Genomic DNA, 17,292 nt, shown 5'->3' on the forward strand with positions numbered 1-17,292 from the left:
GGCCCTGATCTATTAAGGTGGGGGAGGGGCGTCAAATTCATATTCTTGATGGGAGAAGACCTTGTTTCACAAAGCGCCTAGCATCCAGCGCATGTTGATTCTATCGACTACTAATGTGATTTTGATGCGCATCCCTGTTGGTTTTTGAACACACTCTGTAAGTTGATTTTTGAATGAATCGTAAGCCACACGTGGTAGCCGTGAGGTCTGAGGCGACTTGTCACGGCTCACACGGCTGCCCGCGTCAGAGGTTAGAATCCTGCCTCGGGCATGGGTGTATATGTTGTCCCTAGCGTAAGTTAGTGTAAGGTAGATTAAGTAGTGTGTAAGCCTAGGGACCAATGGCATCAGCATTTTGGTCCCATGGGGGGAAAAAAATCATAAGTTGAATGCGTGCATAGTGTATGTGAAGTCTCGTCGCATTTAGAAATAAACTTTCCTGCAGGCAAAAGGGGACCGGGCTATACAAGCTGAGAAGAGTAAAGCCGAACAAGTGAATGCCAATCGCTGTCTATGTTGTTGTTTGGGTTTGCAAACGATCAGCTTTGTTATGATTACTAGGGAAATCCGTAGATGCAGACTACCAGAGTGGAAATGAACGACTTACAGAAATAACAGGTAAGAAAGATTACATATTATCTTCTCGGTGTACCGAGGAAAATGAAATTTTGTCAGAAAATTTTTGGCCAGATCACTACACTACTAAGGGGCCAGTTGTACAATCCCCGTCTAGCAGCCTCTTAATTTCTATTCTGGAAGTAGCGCGGAAATGGGGGGGGGGGGGCTCTATCTCAGTATTGCTCCAGTTCAGAAATATCGTATTTGAGGCTGGTGTGCAGAGCAGTCTGAGTTATAGTGGGGAAGTGTGTAGTCTCCATGTGACCCGTGTTTGCATTTAGTGATTTTGCTGTTTCTTCTTCGTTTACTGCTCTCACGTCAAATGAAAACAAAATGGATTGCTGTGGCTGGGAGCTATCAAGTGAATGAAAATACATTCACATATTTACGGAAGGCTAATATACGTTATTAGCTTCAGATTTTATTTTATTTCCACTTTTCTGGCAGGCATGCATTAATCACCTTGTACAACAATGAAGTTATTTTTGTCGGTTTGCTAAAGAAATTTGGTTTTTATTAATCTTTTACACTGAGGCAGTCAATGTGTTTGAAACAAAGTGTTTAGTTCCACTCTATTGGGTAATTTCAACTGCTCACTGCATTTCAAGTGCACGTTTTCATCTTCTAGCGTGTAGGGCATTATGCCATAGTAAAGAATCAAAAATGAGTTAATACAGTACTGGTCCTCCAAGAGTACTGGTACTCCAAGGAAATTTACATCCCGAAACCCACACTGAAAAGCTTAATATCAGGTCGAGGCGTACTTCATTGGGAATCTGGACATACGAATGTGCTTTTTAAGTATGCATTTTAAATGTGCCATTTTAGTATGGTTCACGAAATTCTGATGCTCTTGGAGTGTCCTCCAATTTCTTCTTTGATGACATAATGTAAGATCTTTTACTGTTTTACACGTACGAACATACGGGCTTCCTGCGTCATAGCAGCTGGCAAAGCGCGGTGGCGCGTTATCTGGCCCTATCTGACGACTACTGAAATGAACCCATTTCTAACAGGTCGCAGGAAAATATTGCGAATGGTGGTTTGAAAGGTGTTACTTTCAAAGTAAATTTCCTATTACGCAAGTTGAACTAAAAGTAAATTTCCTATTACGCAAGTTGAACTATGTGCGAGAATGTACGATGAATTTCTTAAACCACAGAGCGTTTGATGACAAGCCATTTAGAAGTATTTCGAGCCTAGAAGATCAGACATTTGTGTCGTTATTATGAGCAAATTGATGTAGTGCTACGGGAAGCTCTCTCTCCTGCGATAGCTAATTTATTTGTGGAAAACTTTGAGGACAAATCACTGGACTCGGCTAAAAATTTTACTGGTACGTTTGTGCAATGATATATCTTAAAGTGTAACACGCTCAAAAAATATCAACATTATATGTGAAAGCATAGCTTCTCTTGAAGCTTATTAACTTTAGAGACCAATATTATATATGAAACCTTCACTTTTCTTGTAGCAATGCTATGTATATTAATTTAAAACATTAACTTTTCCTGTTTGTGTATCCGCACTACTTAACAGTGATGTTGATATTAGCTGACTACATCACGTGTCCTGTGTTCTGAAATCCACTGTCATCAGTTGGTGGGATCACGTGACGAGCTATGACTGGCGTACAAAAGCGCATCGCAATCTGGGTTACAATGGTTCGGAAAGTAACATGCAGTGTTCAGTGGAATTCGAATTTATACTTTCATAATACGAAAATATGCAGCGTACATGTTGCTGCACATCAAAAATCTTTCCGAAAGGAGTTTTCTTCCCTAAGTTTAGTTTTCTAAAGTGCCGGGAAATTCTACGCCTGTGTATAAATACAAAAACATATCCATTCAAAGGATTGATAAGTTGTACAGTTCCGAGGAAAAATATACTGTCACTTAATTACACGGAAAAAGTGTGTTTTCATCCGGGAGAAAGAGTGTTTTTAACCGGGAAATCTGAGAATTTTTTTTTCCTCGGCCACGTATACACCATGCAAGAGTTCCATCGTGTTAAAACTGGCACAGGAAAAACCTTTGGATTTCCATTTTTCTCTTGAAGAAACTGCAAAATATAAATGTTTTCTCTTCCTGGTGTTTAAAAAAGCATTCTTTACATAACTGTTTGCAGTATTTAACTTACTAAGTTCCTTGAAATAAATGTTAGCAATTACATTAATTTTATGTGCCCAGCATTGAACATGGATTAAACTATCACTTATTATTGTTTTCAAGGAGTCTACCGTATTTACTCGAATCTAAGCCGCACTTTTTTTTCCGGTTTTTGTAATCCAAAAAACTGCCTGCGACTTAGAATCGAGTGCAACATAAGCGGAAGTTCCGAAAAATGTTGGTAGGTGCCGCCACAACTAACTTCTGCCGTCGAATATAGGCATGCTTTGCAGGCACAAAGATAAATACTGGTGCCAAAACCTCTGCATCAGTAAATAAATTTTTAAAAAAAGGTGTAAGACGAGCGTTTTCTCTGCCCCGAGTTACGACCACTGCATTTTTCATACATTATACAACGAAGTAAATACAAATCACGTATTGTTCATCTTCGAATGTAGTAGCATTTCAATGTACTACGAAAATCAGACTGAAAAGACTGTTTGGGATGTTTATCAATATGGCCAACTCCAAGTTCTGAATTTTTTCCTACCTGTGAGAAGAGATCGTTGCTAACAAGAATTTTATGAATTGAGAATCACATGCAGTATTCTCCACACCATAAAAATAATACGAATATAAACATTTTGCCATGTATTCTTTCGTGTTTGCTGCTATTTCATTTACATCCTGTCTGCCTAATAAACAACGAAACTAGAGTGAGACAACAGCAACCGCGGAAGAATATACATATCATGTCATGTTTATATTCGTATTATTCTTAAGCCTAATAGTGATACAGTCAGAAATGAAGCACAGCAGTTGACAAGATTTTTAAATTTTATGATGACTCTAATTTCTGTGCAGAATGTAATGTACTAAAGAGGTGTCTGCAAATATTTTCAAACGGAGAAAAATTTTCGCTAAACTCTCGTTCAGAACAACTTTTATCATACACAGTCTATTATTTGGTTCTTGTTGGTCATTATCAAAGAAAGCAGCAGTGTAAGTAACAACAAATAGCAGTATCTTGCCATTGTTTCGATAATAAGTCGATTCCTTTTTTTATTTATTTATTTATTTATTTATTTTAATTGTAGGCCTCGGTAGCGTGCACAACAGTATGCCATGCCGCGAGCTGCGACAGGCCATAAACACTCATTAACAGAATGCGACAAACAATGCATGATGCAGTACAATAATACATTTTCAGCTTAGAGTGACGTAAACACCTATAACATAGAGAACGACACTTATCAGATCAAAGAAAAATAAGCAGTCAATTCAAACCAGACGAAGCACCTGAAAAAAGAAGGGTACCCGTATAAATACGGACGGAACACCTGATGCATAGCAATGGCTACCTGGTAAAGCTTAACTGCAAAGCTTAAGACTCGAACCTAACTACTGTAGCTGTATCGTCATTCATTCTACCTAAATTGTGTTTCGTATTACAATGGACCAACTTTGTTTCGTTTTGGAGGTGCGGTCTAAAACTTTTCTGTCCCCTTGAATTTCGAGTCTCAAATTTCACGTGCGGCTTAGATTCGGGAAATTTTTTTTTCCTTGATTTCAAGTCTCATTTTTCATGGGCGGCTTAGATTCGAGTGCGGCTTAGATTCGAGTAACTACGGTGGTATACATTTGTTCATATACCTAGCACTGTCACTGTTTTAATATTATCATACTGTATAGAGACCCGAGGTCTAGGGGTAGTGTCTTTGATTCATAATCAAAACGTCTTCGGTCCTGGGTTCGATCCCCACCACTGCCTAAATTTTGATCAATTATCAGCATTGGCGGCCGAAGACTTCCGGCATAAGAAGTCAGCCTCATTCTGCCAACGGCCTTGTCAAAGAGGGCGGAGGAGCGGATAGAGGTTCAGGGCACTCTCTTGTCCTAGGGATGGGAAATTGCCCCTAAAGGTGGAAGAATCAGCAATGATCAACGACATGAGGATGCAGAAGGCAATGGAAACCACTGCATTGAAGACACGTAACGTGTATCCACACGACATGTGGTCTGTAGTTGAAGAAGTGTTATGATGATCACTCCATTGGCAAAAGATTCCGGAATAGTCCCCCATTCGGATCTCTGGGAGGGGACTGCCAAGGGGGAGGTTACCATGAGAAAAAGATTGAATAACGTTCTACAAGTCGGGGCCTGGAACGTCAGAAGCTTGAACGTGGTAGGGAAACTAGAAAATCTGAAAAGGGTAATGCAAAGGCTCAATCTAGATATAGGAGGGGTCAGTGAAGTGAAGTAGAAGGAAGACAAGGATTTCTGGTCAGATGAGTATCGGGTAATATCAACAGCAGCAGAAAATGGTATAACAGGTGTAGGATTCGTTATGAATAGGAAGGTAGGGCAGAGGGTGTGTTACTGTGAACAGTTCAGTGACCTGGTTGTTCTAATCAGAATCGACAGCAGACCAACAGCGACAACGATAGTTCAGGTATACATGCCGACATCGCAAGCTGAAGATGAACAGATAGAGAAAGTGTATGAGGATATTGAAAGGGTAATGCAGTATGTAAAGGGGGACGAAAATCTAATAGTCATGGGCGACTGGAATGCAGTTGTAGGGGAAGGAGTAGAAGAAAAGGTTACAGGAGAATATGGGCTTGGGACAAGGAATGGAAGAGGAGAAAGACTAATTGAGTTCTGTAACAAGTTTCAGCTAGTAATAGCGAATACCCCGTTCAAGAATCACAAGAGGAGGAGGTATACTTGGAAAAGGCCGGGAGATACGGGAAGATTTTAATTAGATTACATCATGGTCAGACAGAGATTCCGAAATCAGATATTGGATTGTAAGGTGTACGTAGGAGCAGATATAGACTCATATCACAATATAGTAATGATGAAGGGTAGGCCGAAGTTCAAGACATTAGTCAGGAAGAATCGATACGCTAAGAAGTGGGATACGGAAGTTCTAAGGAATGACGAGATACGTTTGAAGTTCTCTAACTCTATAGATACAGCAATAAGGAATAGCGCAGTAGGCAGTACAGTTGAAGAGAAATGGACATCTCTAAAAAGGGCCATCACAGAAGTTGGGAAGGAAAACATAGGTACAAAGAAGGTAGCTGCGAAGAAACCACGGGTAACAGAAGAAATACTTCAATTGATTGATGAAAGGAGGAAGTACAAACATGTTCCGGGAAAATCAGGAATACAGAAATACAAGTCGCTGAGGAATGAAATAAATAGGAAGTGCAGGGAAGCTAAGACGAGATGGCTGCAGGAAAAATGTGAAGACATCGAAAAAGATATGATTGTCGGAAGGACAGACTCAGCATACAGGAAAGACAAAACAACCTTTGGTGGCATTAAAAGCAATGGTGGTAACATTGAGTGCAACGGGGTGGTAACATTAAGAGTGCAACGGGAATTCCACTGTTAAAAGCAGAGGAGAGAGCAGATAGGTGCAAAGAATACAGTGAAAGCCTCTATGAGGGTGAAGATTTGTCTGATGTGATAGAAGAAGAAACAGGAGTCGATTTAGAAGAGATAGGGGAGATCCAGTATTAGAATCGGAATTTAAAAGAGCTTTGGAGGACTTACGGTCAAATAAGGCAGAAGGGATAGATAACATTCCATCAGAATTTCTAAAATCATTAGGGGAAGTGGCAACAAAACAACTATTCACGTTGGTGTGTAGAATATATGAGTCTGGCAACATACCATCTGACTTTCGGAAAAGCATCATCCACACAATTCCGAAGACGGCAAGAGCTGACAAGTGCGAGAATTATCGCACAATCAGCTTAACAGCTCATGCATCGAAGCTGCTTACAAGAATAATATACAGAAGAACGGAAAAGAAAATTGAGAATGCGCTAGGTGACGATCAGTTTGGCTTTAGGAAAAGTAAAGGCACGAGAGAGGCAATTCTGACGTTACGGCTAATAATGGAAGCAAGGCTAAAGAAAAATCAAGACACGTTCATAGGATTTGTCGACCTGTAAAAAGCGTTCGACAATATAAAATGGTGCAAGCTGTTCCAGATTCTGAAAAAAGTAGGGGTAAGCTATAGGGAGAGACGTGTCATATACAATGTGTACAACAACCAAGAGGGAATAATAAGAGTGGGCGATCAAGAACGAAGTGCTCGTATTAAGAAGGGTGTAAGACAAAGCTGTAGCCTTTCGCCCCTACTCTTCAATCAGTACATCGAGGAAGCAATGATGGAAATAAAAAAAAGGTTCAGGAGTGGAATTAAAATAGCAATGATACGATTCGCTGATGACATTGCTATCCTGAGTGAAAGTGAAGAAGATTTAAATGATCTGCTGAACGGAATGAACAATCTAATGAGTACACAGTATGGTTTGAGAGTAAATCGGAGAAAGACGAAGGTAATGAGAAGTAGTAGAAATGAGAACAGCGAGAAATTTAACATCAGGATTGATGGTCACGAAGTCAATGAAGTTAAGGAATTCTACTACCTAGGCAGGATGATAGGACATCTGCTAAGACATGAGGGAATGACTTCCATGGTACTAGAGGGAGCTGTAGCGGGCAAAAACTGTAGAGGAAGACAGAGATTGGAATACGTCAAGCAAATAATTGAGAACCTAGGTTGCAAGTGCTACTCTGAGATGAAGAGGTTAGCACAGGAAAGGAATTCGTGGCGGGCCGCATCAAACCAGTCAGTAGACTGATGACAAAATTATATGTTTGAAGAGCCCGCAAATTAGCCCGAGCACATTGTGTTGAGTTTGCTACATCCAGAACTTTCACACTTACCACAAAAAGTTTCTGCTCATTCCAAGCTTCAATAGTTCTCAACAAAACAACAAAAACACAACGGCCTCTTCTATCAGTGGTCTTGTCAGCTAATTTAGCAACATCTTTCCATGCTAGTTTTTCTATTACCTCAGTTTTCCTTTGATGTTGTATTGAAGGCACAGTCTCTCTCTCATTGTTTTAACACATGGGATGTTACCAGCACCTAAAGAGAATAGTCTGTTAGTTATCTGAACTTTTAAAATAATATAATACTGCACAAGAGCAAAAGAGGTGGGAACTGGGGCAATTGGAACACCAGGTTATTAGAACAATGGTCTATAAACAGTAAACCAAGCAAGTTAAAGGTACCAAGAAGTTGTGGATTTGTAACAATCAGCTCTTATGCGTAAATTAATACCATTGCTTGAGGTTCACTAATTACATTTTCGTGAAAATTTCAAGGTATGTAGTGCTGAGGTTAGGTATGTTCCTAACAGCTTTACAGTACATACATTCATTATAAGTATGAAGGAGTGGAACATACTAATACCCCCAGATGTGGTAATTAGAACTTACAGTTGCAGACTTAACATTATTATTATTTTAACTTTTAATAGTTTTCCCCTATCATAAGAGACAAAGGTGAGAGAATTGGAAAGTCTAAGCATTAATATAAATTTTAATTGAAATATCTGGGTTGCTTGGTTTTGAAGTTTTGAAAATATTTAAAAAATATGTATTAATTTCTGCTCTATTTGCCCCAATCCACCCTATATTTTCTCAAAGATGAGAGGTACAGGCATCACAATTGTGAACTGATCAAAAGTACATGTAAAGTGAAGATTTACCAAAATAATTTTGAGGCAGGCTGCAGTTACAATATAAATGAAAAGGTAATACCACTGCTCACCGTTAATGAACTTATTGATCCACTGCCGAAAGTCTTCGTTCTCCAATTTGTGGAGTGGAATGTTGACCTCCAAAAATGTTTCCACAGTTCTTTGAGACAGATATTCACACTTGTTCTTCTTCTTTTTTGCAACTTCAAAGCTGCTGCTAATTGTAATGTGCCGCTTTATTGGCAAACTGGTCTGTTTCAACTTGTTGTCCTTATGTTTTTCAGTCTGCACATGTTCCACTATAGAATCTTTACACTTTCGTGGAACTCGGATATTGCAGAATTTACAAAACGCTGTTAACTTATCGGGAGCATATAAACCATCAATTTCAAATTCCTGCACCCTTTTGTTGGCGGTTACTGTAGGCTTTGGCATTTTCAAAAAACACATGTTTGTTGCTGAGTTTAGAGTGAGAATACAATTTGGGGGGGGGGGGGGGGGGGTGGAAGCAGATGATAAAAATGAGTATCCAAACGCTGGAATTGCAGCTGTTTCGAAACAATTTAAAACTGCGCCACAAACAAAACGTGAGTCAAGTTAAGTGTACCCCCACTCTGACTTGGACAGCTATGCGCATTCACAAATCTGGCAGCTTGGCAGCCTCAGAAAAAAAAAAAAAATTCTGGCTGCTTTATCTCTCTGCTTATACACCAAACATCACACTCCAAGTATCCAGAAGGCAGAAGTAGGTACTGCTTATGCGTGATTTCAGTTCTGCGCATGGCGGCAAGTTGTCTGGTAGCTGCCTAAACTTACCTTATTTCAAGAAAATTTGAAAACAATCATATTGATATTAAATAAAATTTTCGTAAGTTAATACACACCCAGCCTTGAATAACACAATGCTATTGGTATTGTGCACAATATTGTTTATTCGCAAGGGTTGGCAGCAAGCATACGCAAAACAGTTGTCTTGCCAATGAGTGGTCTATGTAAACTTGACAAATGGCCTAAACACAAGAATGTACAATATTAACATGGGTTTATCTGTTATAATGGGGTACACCTTTTTCTTTGTTTGGATGGTTTGAGAATGAGTTTTGATACGTGCAGCCGGTCATCAATTACACTAAAGTAACTCGGGGTTGCCACAAGTTCTGGAAGTTGGGGAATTTCAAACATGTCAGGCAAATTTGAAAAAAATACTGGAAAAATCTCTTTTTTGTCTCAGTAGATCAAATGGTTTGTTTACTAAGACGTTGTGCTCTCATTGCCACTGGCTGGGCATAGCCGAGTACGTGCGCCGCTTCGTGCACCCTCATTCTTACTACTTCTCCCCTTCCTGCCACTCCCCTCAGCTTGCAGGCAGTGCTACCACCACTCCTTGACACTAGCGTTAGCAGCTGCCGACAAGAGAAAGGGAGGTGTGATGAATCGTGTGTTTGGATCTGATTCCTAGAGATTGCTGATGCAGCGACTGGGGAGGGTGGTCATTCTGTGCATGAGTTGTGTCCGAGTGATTATGTGAATGTGTGTGTGTGTGGAGGGGCACACACATGCGCTCACTCGCTCTCATTTTCTGGCAAAAGCTATGGCTGAAAATTTAGTTGTGAGAGTAATTCAAGCTTTCGCAACCCATGGTTGCTTCATCAGGAAAGAGGGAAGGAGAGGGAAAGACGAAAGGATGTGGGTTTTAAGAGAGAGGGTAAGAAGTCATTCCAATCCCGGGGGCGGAAAGACCCACCTTAGGGGGAAAAAAGGACAGGTATACACTCGCGCGCACACACACACTGACACACATACCTATCCACACATATACAAACACAAGCAGACATATGTAAAGGCAAAGAGTTTGGGCAGAAATGTCAGTCAAGGCAGAAGTACAGAGGCAAAGATGTTGTTGAATGACAGGTGAGCTATGAGCGGCGGCAACTTGAAATTAGCGGAGGTTGAGGCCTGGTGGGTAACAGGAAGAGAGGATATATTGAAGGGCAAGTTCCCATCTCCGGAGTTCTGATAGGTTGGTGTTAGTGGGAAGTATCCAGATAACCCGGATGGTGTAACACTGTGCCAAGATGTGCTGGCTGTGCACCAAAGCATGTTTAGCCACAGGGTGATCCTCATTACCAACAAACTCAGTCTGCCTGTGTCCATTCATACGAATGGACAGTTTGTTGCTGGTCATTCCCACATAGAAAGCTTCACAGTGTAGGCAGGTCAGTTGGTAAATCACGTGGGTGCTTTCACACGTGGCTCTGCCATTGATCGTATACACCTTCCGGGTTACGGGACTGGGGTAGGTGGTGGTGGGAGGGTGCATTGGACAGGTTTTACACCGGGGGCAGTTACAAGGGTAGGAGCCAGAGGATAGGGAAGGTGGTTTGGGGATTTCTTGGTATATGTGCGGATGGATATGTGTGTGTGTGCGCGAGTGTATACCTGTCCTTTTTTCCCCCTAAGGTGGGTCTTTCCGCCCCCCGGGATTGGAATGACTCCTTACCCTCTCCCTTAAAACCCACATCCTTTCGTCTATCACTCTCCTTCCCTCTTTCCTGATGAAGCAACCGTGGATTGCGAAAGCTAGAATTTTGTGTGTGTGTGTTTGTGTGTGTGTTTGTGTTTGTGTTTGTTTGTCTCTCTATCAACATGCCATTGCTTTCGTTTGGTTTGTGGTTTGATCACTGCAACCTCATTTCATCTACATGGTATACATGACATGTGAATAGCCGGCCAAACACCTGGACTTCCACAATGAGCCAGAACTGCAATTGGTTTCTGCAGGTATCTCTTAACAGATCAGGCCTGCCGATCTGAAGCCATAATGTGCAGGTCCTGCCCGTCGGTTCTAGTGTCACCAATCTGGCCACAGTCCAGGTCTGTTTGTGTGTGGCATAATGCGACGGATTTTCGTGGTTTATCCAGGGACCCAGAACTGCTCTGCTCTGCTCCTCGGCAGGCCAGGGGCCATGAGCGATTTTTTTAAAGAATTGCGACTGTGTCACTGCAAGGACCTTGTACAGTGTGGCATTTTATAAACATTTTATTCATTCTAGTACATCGTGGCACTTCAAAAATAATTTATGTATTAGGAAGTATGGACGATAAGAAGAAGAAAATTGTAGCCATCTTTGGCAGTTTGTACAGGCTATTTACTCACATATTTCTCGAAGAAAATTCACACAATACTCGTAAAATAATAGACACAATGCAGTGGGTAATAACTAACAATAACAAACATAGAAGAACTAACATTTTATTGGTGATCACGTATCGTGTTGGTTTACACAACTCTTCCCTGCCTTACACACTTTCCCCCCAGGGGGCCCACAGTCCTTTTGTGGGTATGTGTGTGGCGCGCTCGGGCCCCCGAGCTATTGCAGTCCCCTTTCCTTTCAAGGCTGCATTACCATCCTGTTCCTCTCCCTCCCTTGCTCCTTTGTCCCTGCCCCCTCTTTTCCCTCCTAGTGGACTTCTTTATGTCAACCTGGCTGTCCTCCTGGCTTTGTTTTGGTCTGTGCTATTGTTTAGTTTGCTGTTTCCATCTCCTTTTTGGCGTTTTGGGTCCCCTTTGGGGTTTGACCTCCATTTCCAAAATTTTCCGTTCAGTGTGAGCCATTTGGGAATCAACTCCCTACCTAGCTTCCACGGTGCTAGTTCCTCTCCCCCTCGCAACCCCTTTCCCTTTTAACCTTGCCCCCCCCCCCCCCCCCCCCCCCTCCCCTGCTAGGTCACCAGCACGGTAGCCAGTCCGTGTAGTGGAGCTGTTAAGTACCCACTTTGCTGAGCCCCTGAAACCACAGGGATTACACTGCTAGTACCTGAGCTGTTAATGCCTCGTGTATGCCCAGGAGTCGATGCTCATCACTTTGGGGCACCAGAACTCCTGGCAATTGCCGCCATGCCAGACGGACCTTGCTGTGACTGGATGGCACCCAAGGGGTGAGCCCCTGATCGTAGTGGGCGGTACTAAGGTGGACACCTTGCGCATGAAGCAACAAAAGCTTCACCATCCTGGCAACATACATGACACTCCTTCTGATCCTTCAACATTCCCCTCCCTGGTCACCCTTGGGAGGAGGGTCGAGCTCGCTGGCTTGGGTTGAAACCTTTCCCACGGTACCTGGTTTGTACCAGGGTGGATGGCGGAAGTTTTGCCTCGACCAAGACTTTGTTTTTCATGGAGACAATTAAAGATAAGTTTGGCGAAGTGAAATCGATGAGTAATATGTGGTCCGGTGCTTTGCTCATAGAGACGTCTCCTGCTGCCCAATCCGACGCCCTGCATGCCTGTGACCATCTCGGTGACGTCCCAGTCTCCGTCACGTCCCACCAATCTTTGAACTCTGTACAGGACATTATTTTCCACCAAGATCTTTTTCTCCAAACTGACGAGGAGCTCAGTGCTAACCTCGAGTGGTATGGGGTTCGTTTTATCTGCCGTGTGCAACGAGGCCCTCCATTGCATTCCAGGAGACCCATTTTGTCAATTCTTATTCACCCACCCATCTTGGGCTCAGCACTTTCTGTCGGAACTGAATTGGCCCCTTGGGGGCTTCTGGTGGTGTTTACACCTTGGTCCACCAGGACATTGTTAGTAAATGGGTTCCCCTCCATACCACTCTGGAAGCCATTGCTGTCGGGTCCATTTGGCCACTCCAATCACAATCTGTAATCTCTACCTCCCACCTGACAGGCCACCCACATCCCTTCCCCTAATCACCCTTCTTCCTTCCTGCTATTAGGGGACTTAAATGCCCACAACCCTCTTTGGGGCAGTCATACAACTACTGCCCTGGGCAGGACAGTTGAAGCTGTTCTGTCAGGGCTTGACCCCTCTTTACTGAACACAGGCACTCCCACACACTTTAGTGTGTCACATGTCGCTTTCTCTACCATTGACCTCTCCATCTGCAGTCCGGGCTTCTTCCCTCCATTCAGTGGGGAGTCCACGATGATTATGTGACAGCGACCATTACCCGATTGTTTTGACCTTCCTTCAATGTCTCTCGTTCTGTCACACTCCCCGGTGGGCCATATCTAAGACTGATTGGGGTGCCTTCTCTTCTACTCCCATCTCCCCTGTATTGCCACAAGACAGTATTGATGAATCCACTCAGACTTTGAGCGCCCCACACCCGCTACCTACTCAAATTGCAGAAACAGATTTGCTGGGAACGATATGTAGCTGCCATACTACTACACACCCCCTCTTCACAAGTCTGGGCGAAACTCAGGCGAATTTTTGACCACCGGCCTCCCACCGGGGTTGCAGGAATTTCTGTGCACGGTGTTGTCCTTACCAATCCAGACTTTGTAGCAGAGAATTTCGCTCAACTCTTTGCTCAAGCTTTGGCATTGTCTCAGTATCCACCCCCGTTCCTTCTCCTGAAAGAGAGCTCAGAACGACTGCATTTGTCTTTTGTTTCTTGTTGCGCGGAGCCATATAACGCCCCATTCAGCGAGTGGGAATTTGCCAGCGCCCTCGCCCTTTGTCCTCACACGGCTCATGTGCCAGATCGGATACACAACCAAGTGCTCCAGTACTTATTGGTGGCTGGCCACCATCATCTACTGACACTCTTCAACCGTCTATGGAGTGAGGGAGTCTTTCCTACCCAGTGGCAGGAAAGCATTGTTGTTCCGGTGTTGAAGCCAGGGAAGCTGCCTCTTCAGTTGGATAGCTACCGTCCGATTAGTCTTACTAAACCCTCTGCAAGCTCCCGGAACGCATGGTGAGTTGGCAGCTGTTTTGGATTCTTGAATCCCGTGACCTTTTGTCATCGAATCAAAGTGGTTTTTGCTGTGGCCCCTCTACAATGGATGACTTGATCCACCTGGACTCTGCTATTCAGTTGGCTTTTGCCCATGGGCAACACGTCCTTGCAGTCTTCTTTGATCTGCATGAAGCCTGTGACACCACCTGGTGCCACCACATCATCACTACCTTTCGCGAATGGGGTCTTAGTGACATTCTGCCTGTTTTAATCCGTAACTTCATTTCTTGTCACTCTTTTCAGGTACAAGTGGGGCTCCTCCTACAGCTCTCCCCATCGGCAAGAAAATGGGGTTCCACAGGGTTCCGTGCTGAGCGTCCTTCTCTTTCTCATAGCCATTACTGGCCTGGTGACATCTGTTGGGCTGACAGTGTCCCCCTCTTTGTATGCTGACGAGTTTTGTATCTACCTCGCTTCCTCTGTAATTGGCACTGCAGAACGCCGTCTACGGGGGGCAATCTGCTGGACGCACTAATGGGCTCTCTCCCATGGCTTTCAATTTTTCAGCAGCCAAGATGTGTTGTGCATTTGTGCCATCGCCATACAGTCCATCCCCATTCGGAACTGTTCCCCGATGGTGGACACCCATCGCTTCTTGGGTCTTGTCTTCAATGCCCAGTTGACATGGCTCCCTCATCTTCACCAGCTGAAGAGGACGTGCTGGTCCCATCTCAATGTTCTTAGGTGTCTGTGCAATACCACCTGGGGTGCAGACTGCTCTGTACTCCTGCAATTGTATCAAGCATTGGTCCAGTCTCATTTAGACTATGGAAGTCCTTCGTCACCTTCAACGATGCAAATACTAGACCCCATCCACAATTGTGGGGTCCGACTTGCGACTGGTGCCTTCCGGGCGAGCCCTGTTCTTAGCCTTCTCGTAGAGGCACAGATTATCCACCACAGCGAGTTTTGGCGCCAACGACAGCTGATCTCATGCGCTCTGCATTGGCTGCACCCCAAAGCAATCTAATTATGGTCTCCTTTATCCAGACACAGATATCACTGTGCTGCAGTGCCAGTCACGATGTGGGCTTACCATATCAGTTGATGCTGCCACTTGTAGCCGGAGTGTTACATATCCATATGTTATGCACTGTCTGTTGCTTCTGTTGCTTATGTAGGATATGGCCTAAGGTAAAATCGTGGATGGCAAAAACCATGTACTGTATGCTTTTTCTTTATCCAGCACCTTCCATTCCTCCATCTGTAAACATGATGTGCACAATTTTAACTTCTGCATTGCTTTCTGAGCACTACCGTATGAACTTTGATGTTTGACACACAGTTTCCTTAAACGTTTTGAAGACAAATGCAGTATCACAACCTCTTACCTCTGTCCAAGTTTTGCGGCAATCAAAATGGCCGGTGTCTCAGATCTCTTCTTGTCTATCCACATTCCCAGAAATGGGTGGCTAACCCCATTATTGTTGCTTTGATTGTTACTGTGGCATGTAAATATTTCCAGCAAATATATCTACAACACAGGCATATGAATGACGAGAAAATGGTATGTTCAGCAAGCAACGAATCATGCAGTACTACAGATTTCATACAGATTACATTAGTATCTTTGTTGCCGATAAGATATGTCGTGCTACCTTGCTGTGGCTAATCGAACAAATATAATGTAACACATTCGTTTTCATGTTTGTCATTTTCCATTTGCACTGTATTACACTGTCCAATGCAGTTATTATTTATCCAGCCATTGAGAAGATTGAGGAAGCTGCGCATATATTTTTCATAACAGAACTACTGGAAACTCGTGGGTAAAAACTGTGGGGCAGAACACAGTTTCAGAGGTTGCTTCAAAGTATACCCCACTGAGAGTTGATTTTGTGTGACCATCTCTCTCTCTCTCTCTCTCTCTCTCTCTCTCTCTCTCTCTCTCTCTCTAATAATTAGTATAAAATGTTGCATTCTTGTCCTGCAGGTTTGTGGTGATGTGTTGTGTGTCGCAATGGGTCTGGAATGTGGACGATACCGTGTGGATACTTCGAAGCTGCGTCCTCCGCCGCATCCCGAAGAGCCACCTCCATCCAATCCTGCCCCAGAGTCCAATGTACCCAGCAGAGCTTCTGAAAACCTGCAATCAGCAACAGAAGTTGAAGATGCTGTACCCGGAGAGCCCAGAGAGAAGAAGCCAAGAATAGAAGATCTGAAGTTGGAGGCTGCAACAACCTCCCCGGACAGTGGGAGCAGCAGTGTTGGGATGGATTGCAGTATGGCCGGCACTCCGTCAGAGACCATGGTTGTTGACGACCCTAGTGAATTGCGTGGTGATAAGGAAGTGGCAGATGATGACACGCACGAACTGCGGCTCTGTCCACTAGAGGCACTCGGGCTGCAAGCACAGACCAACACACTTGAAGCTGTCAGAGTGAGTGATATTACATTACTATTGTTTCGATGACTGAACTAAGGTAGTGTATGATGTGGTCTGGAAAGCTCTTGGGCCAGTAATGATGATGAGAATTTTTATTTTCAAGAAACTTCTATTTTCCAACATAATACCCTGTGACATTACCACGCTTCAAGCAGCAATCTTCCAGTGACATTCTTCTCTGTAGTACACCTGTGGAAGCATTGCAAAATTCTGTGCAGATGCGAATCACTTCTTAATAGGACAAAAGGTTCTGACCAGCAGAAGACTTTTTGTCTTGTGGAGTTTCACGAGGTATGGAAATCTGAGGGAGCCAACTGTGGGAACTAAGGAGGATGTTCCAGAACTTCACATCGCAGATTCCTCTGTTTTCTTATTGGCGAGACAGTTTTGAGGGAGGGTGCAGTTTCTTGAAAGGTGATGCAGTTATTTTTTAACTTTTTGAAGACATAAGGCAAAATTCCTTTCACATTCCAAACCACTGATGTCTGACATTTCCCACTGATAGGCTTTCTTTGGAGCTGAAGAGCTGTCTTCTGTCCACTGTTTTATTTGTTGCTTTTTTTATGAATGGTTATATATTCATGTTTCATCGATTCTTACAAACTGGTGTAGAAAATTACCTTTATTTTTTACCAAAGTGGCAAACACAGTTTGCAAATTGTCATGTGAATCCATATCTGATTTGATGTAAGCAGGTACATCACTCATCTTCCACAAAGCTTTTGTATGCAAAGAGTGGACAACAGGTTCTGTCGAAGTCCCATAACTGATGCCAATTTCATGTACCTTCATATGTCAGTATTCCAATTCAGTATTGACTATTTCTGGTGTGATTA

General features: G+C 43.2%; 1 protein-coding gene across 1 annotated transcript in view; it reads left to right on the plus strand.

The window, feature by feature from the left end:
- Positions 1-17,292, plus strand: part of LOC126292114 (uncharacterized) — a 132,028-nt gene that overhangs the window by 97,596 nt on the left and 17,140 nt on the right. The window contains exon 10 of the mRNA XM_049985940.1: positions 16,004-16,450. Coding sequence (XP_049841897.1) covers positions 16,004-16,450 — 447 coding nt within the window. The remainder of the gene's footprint in view (positions 1-16,003; positions 16,451-17,292) is intronic.

The sequence above is a fragment of the Schistocerca gregaria genome, chromosome 9 (genome assembly GCF_023897955.1).
Source record: "Schistocerca gregaria isolate iqSchGreg1 chromosome 9, iqSchGreg1.2, whole genome shotgun sequence".
NCBI classification, from domain to species: Eukaryota; Metazoa; Arthropoda; class Insecta; order Orthoptera; family Acrididae; genus Schistocerca; species Schistocerca gregaria.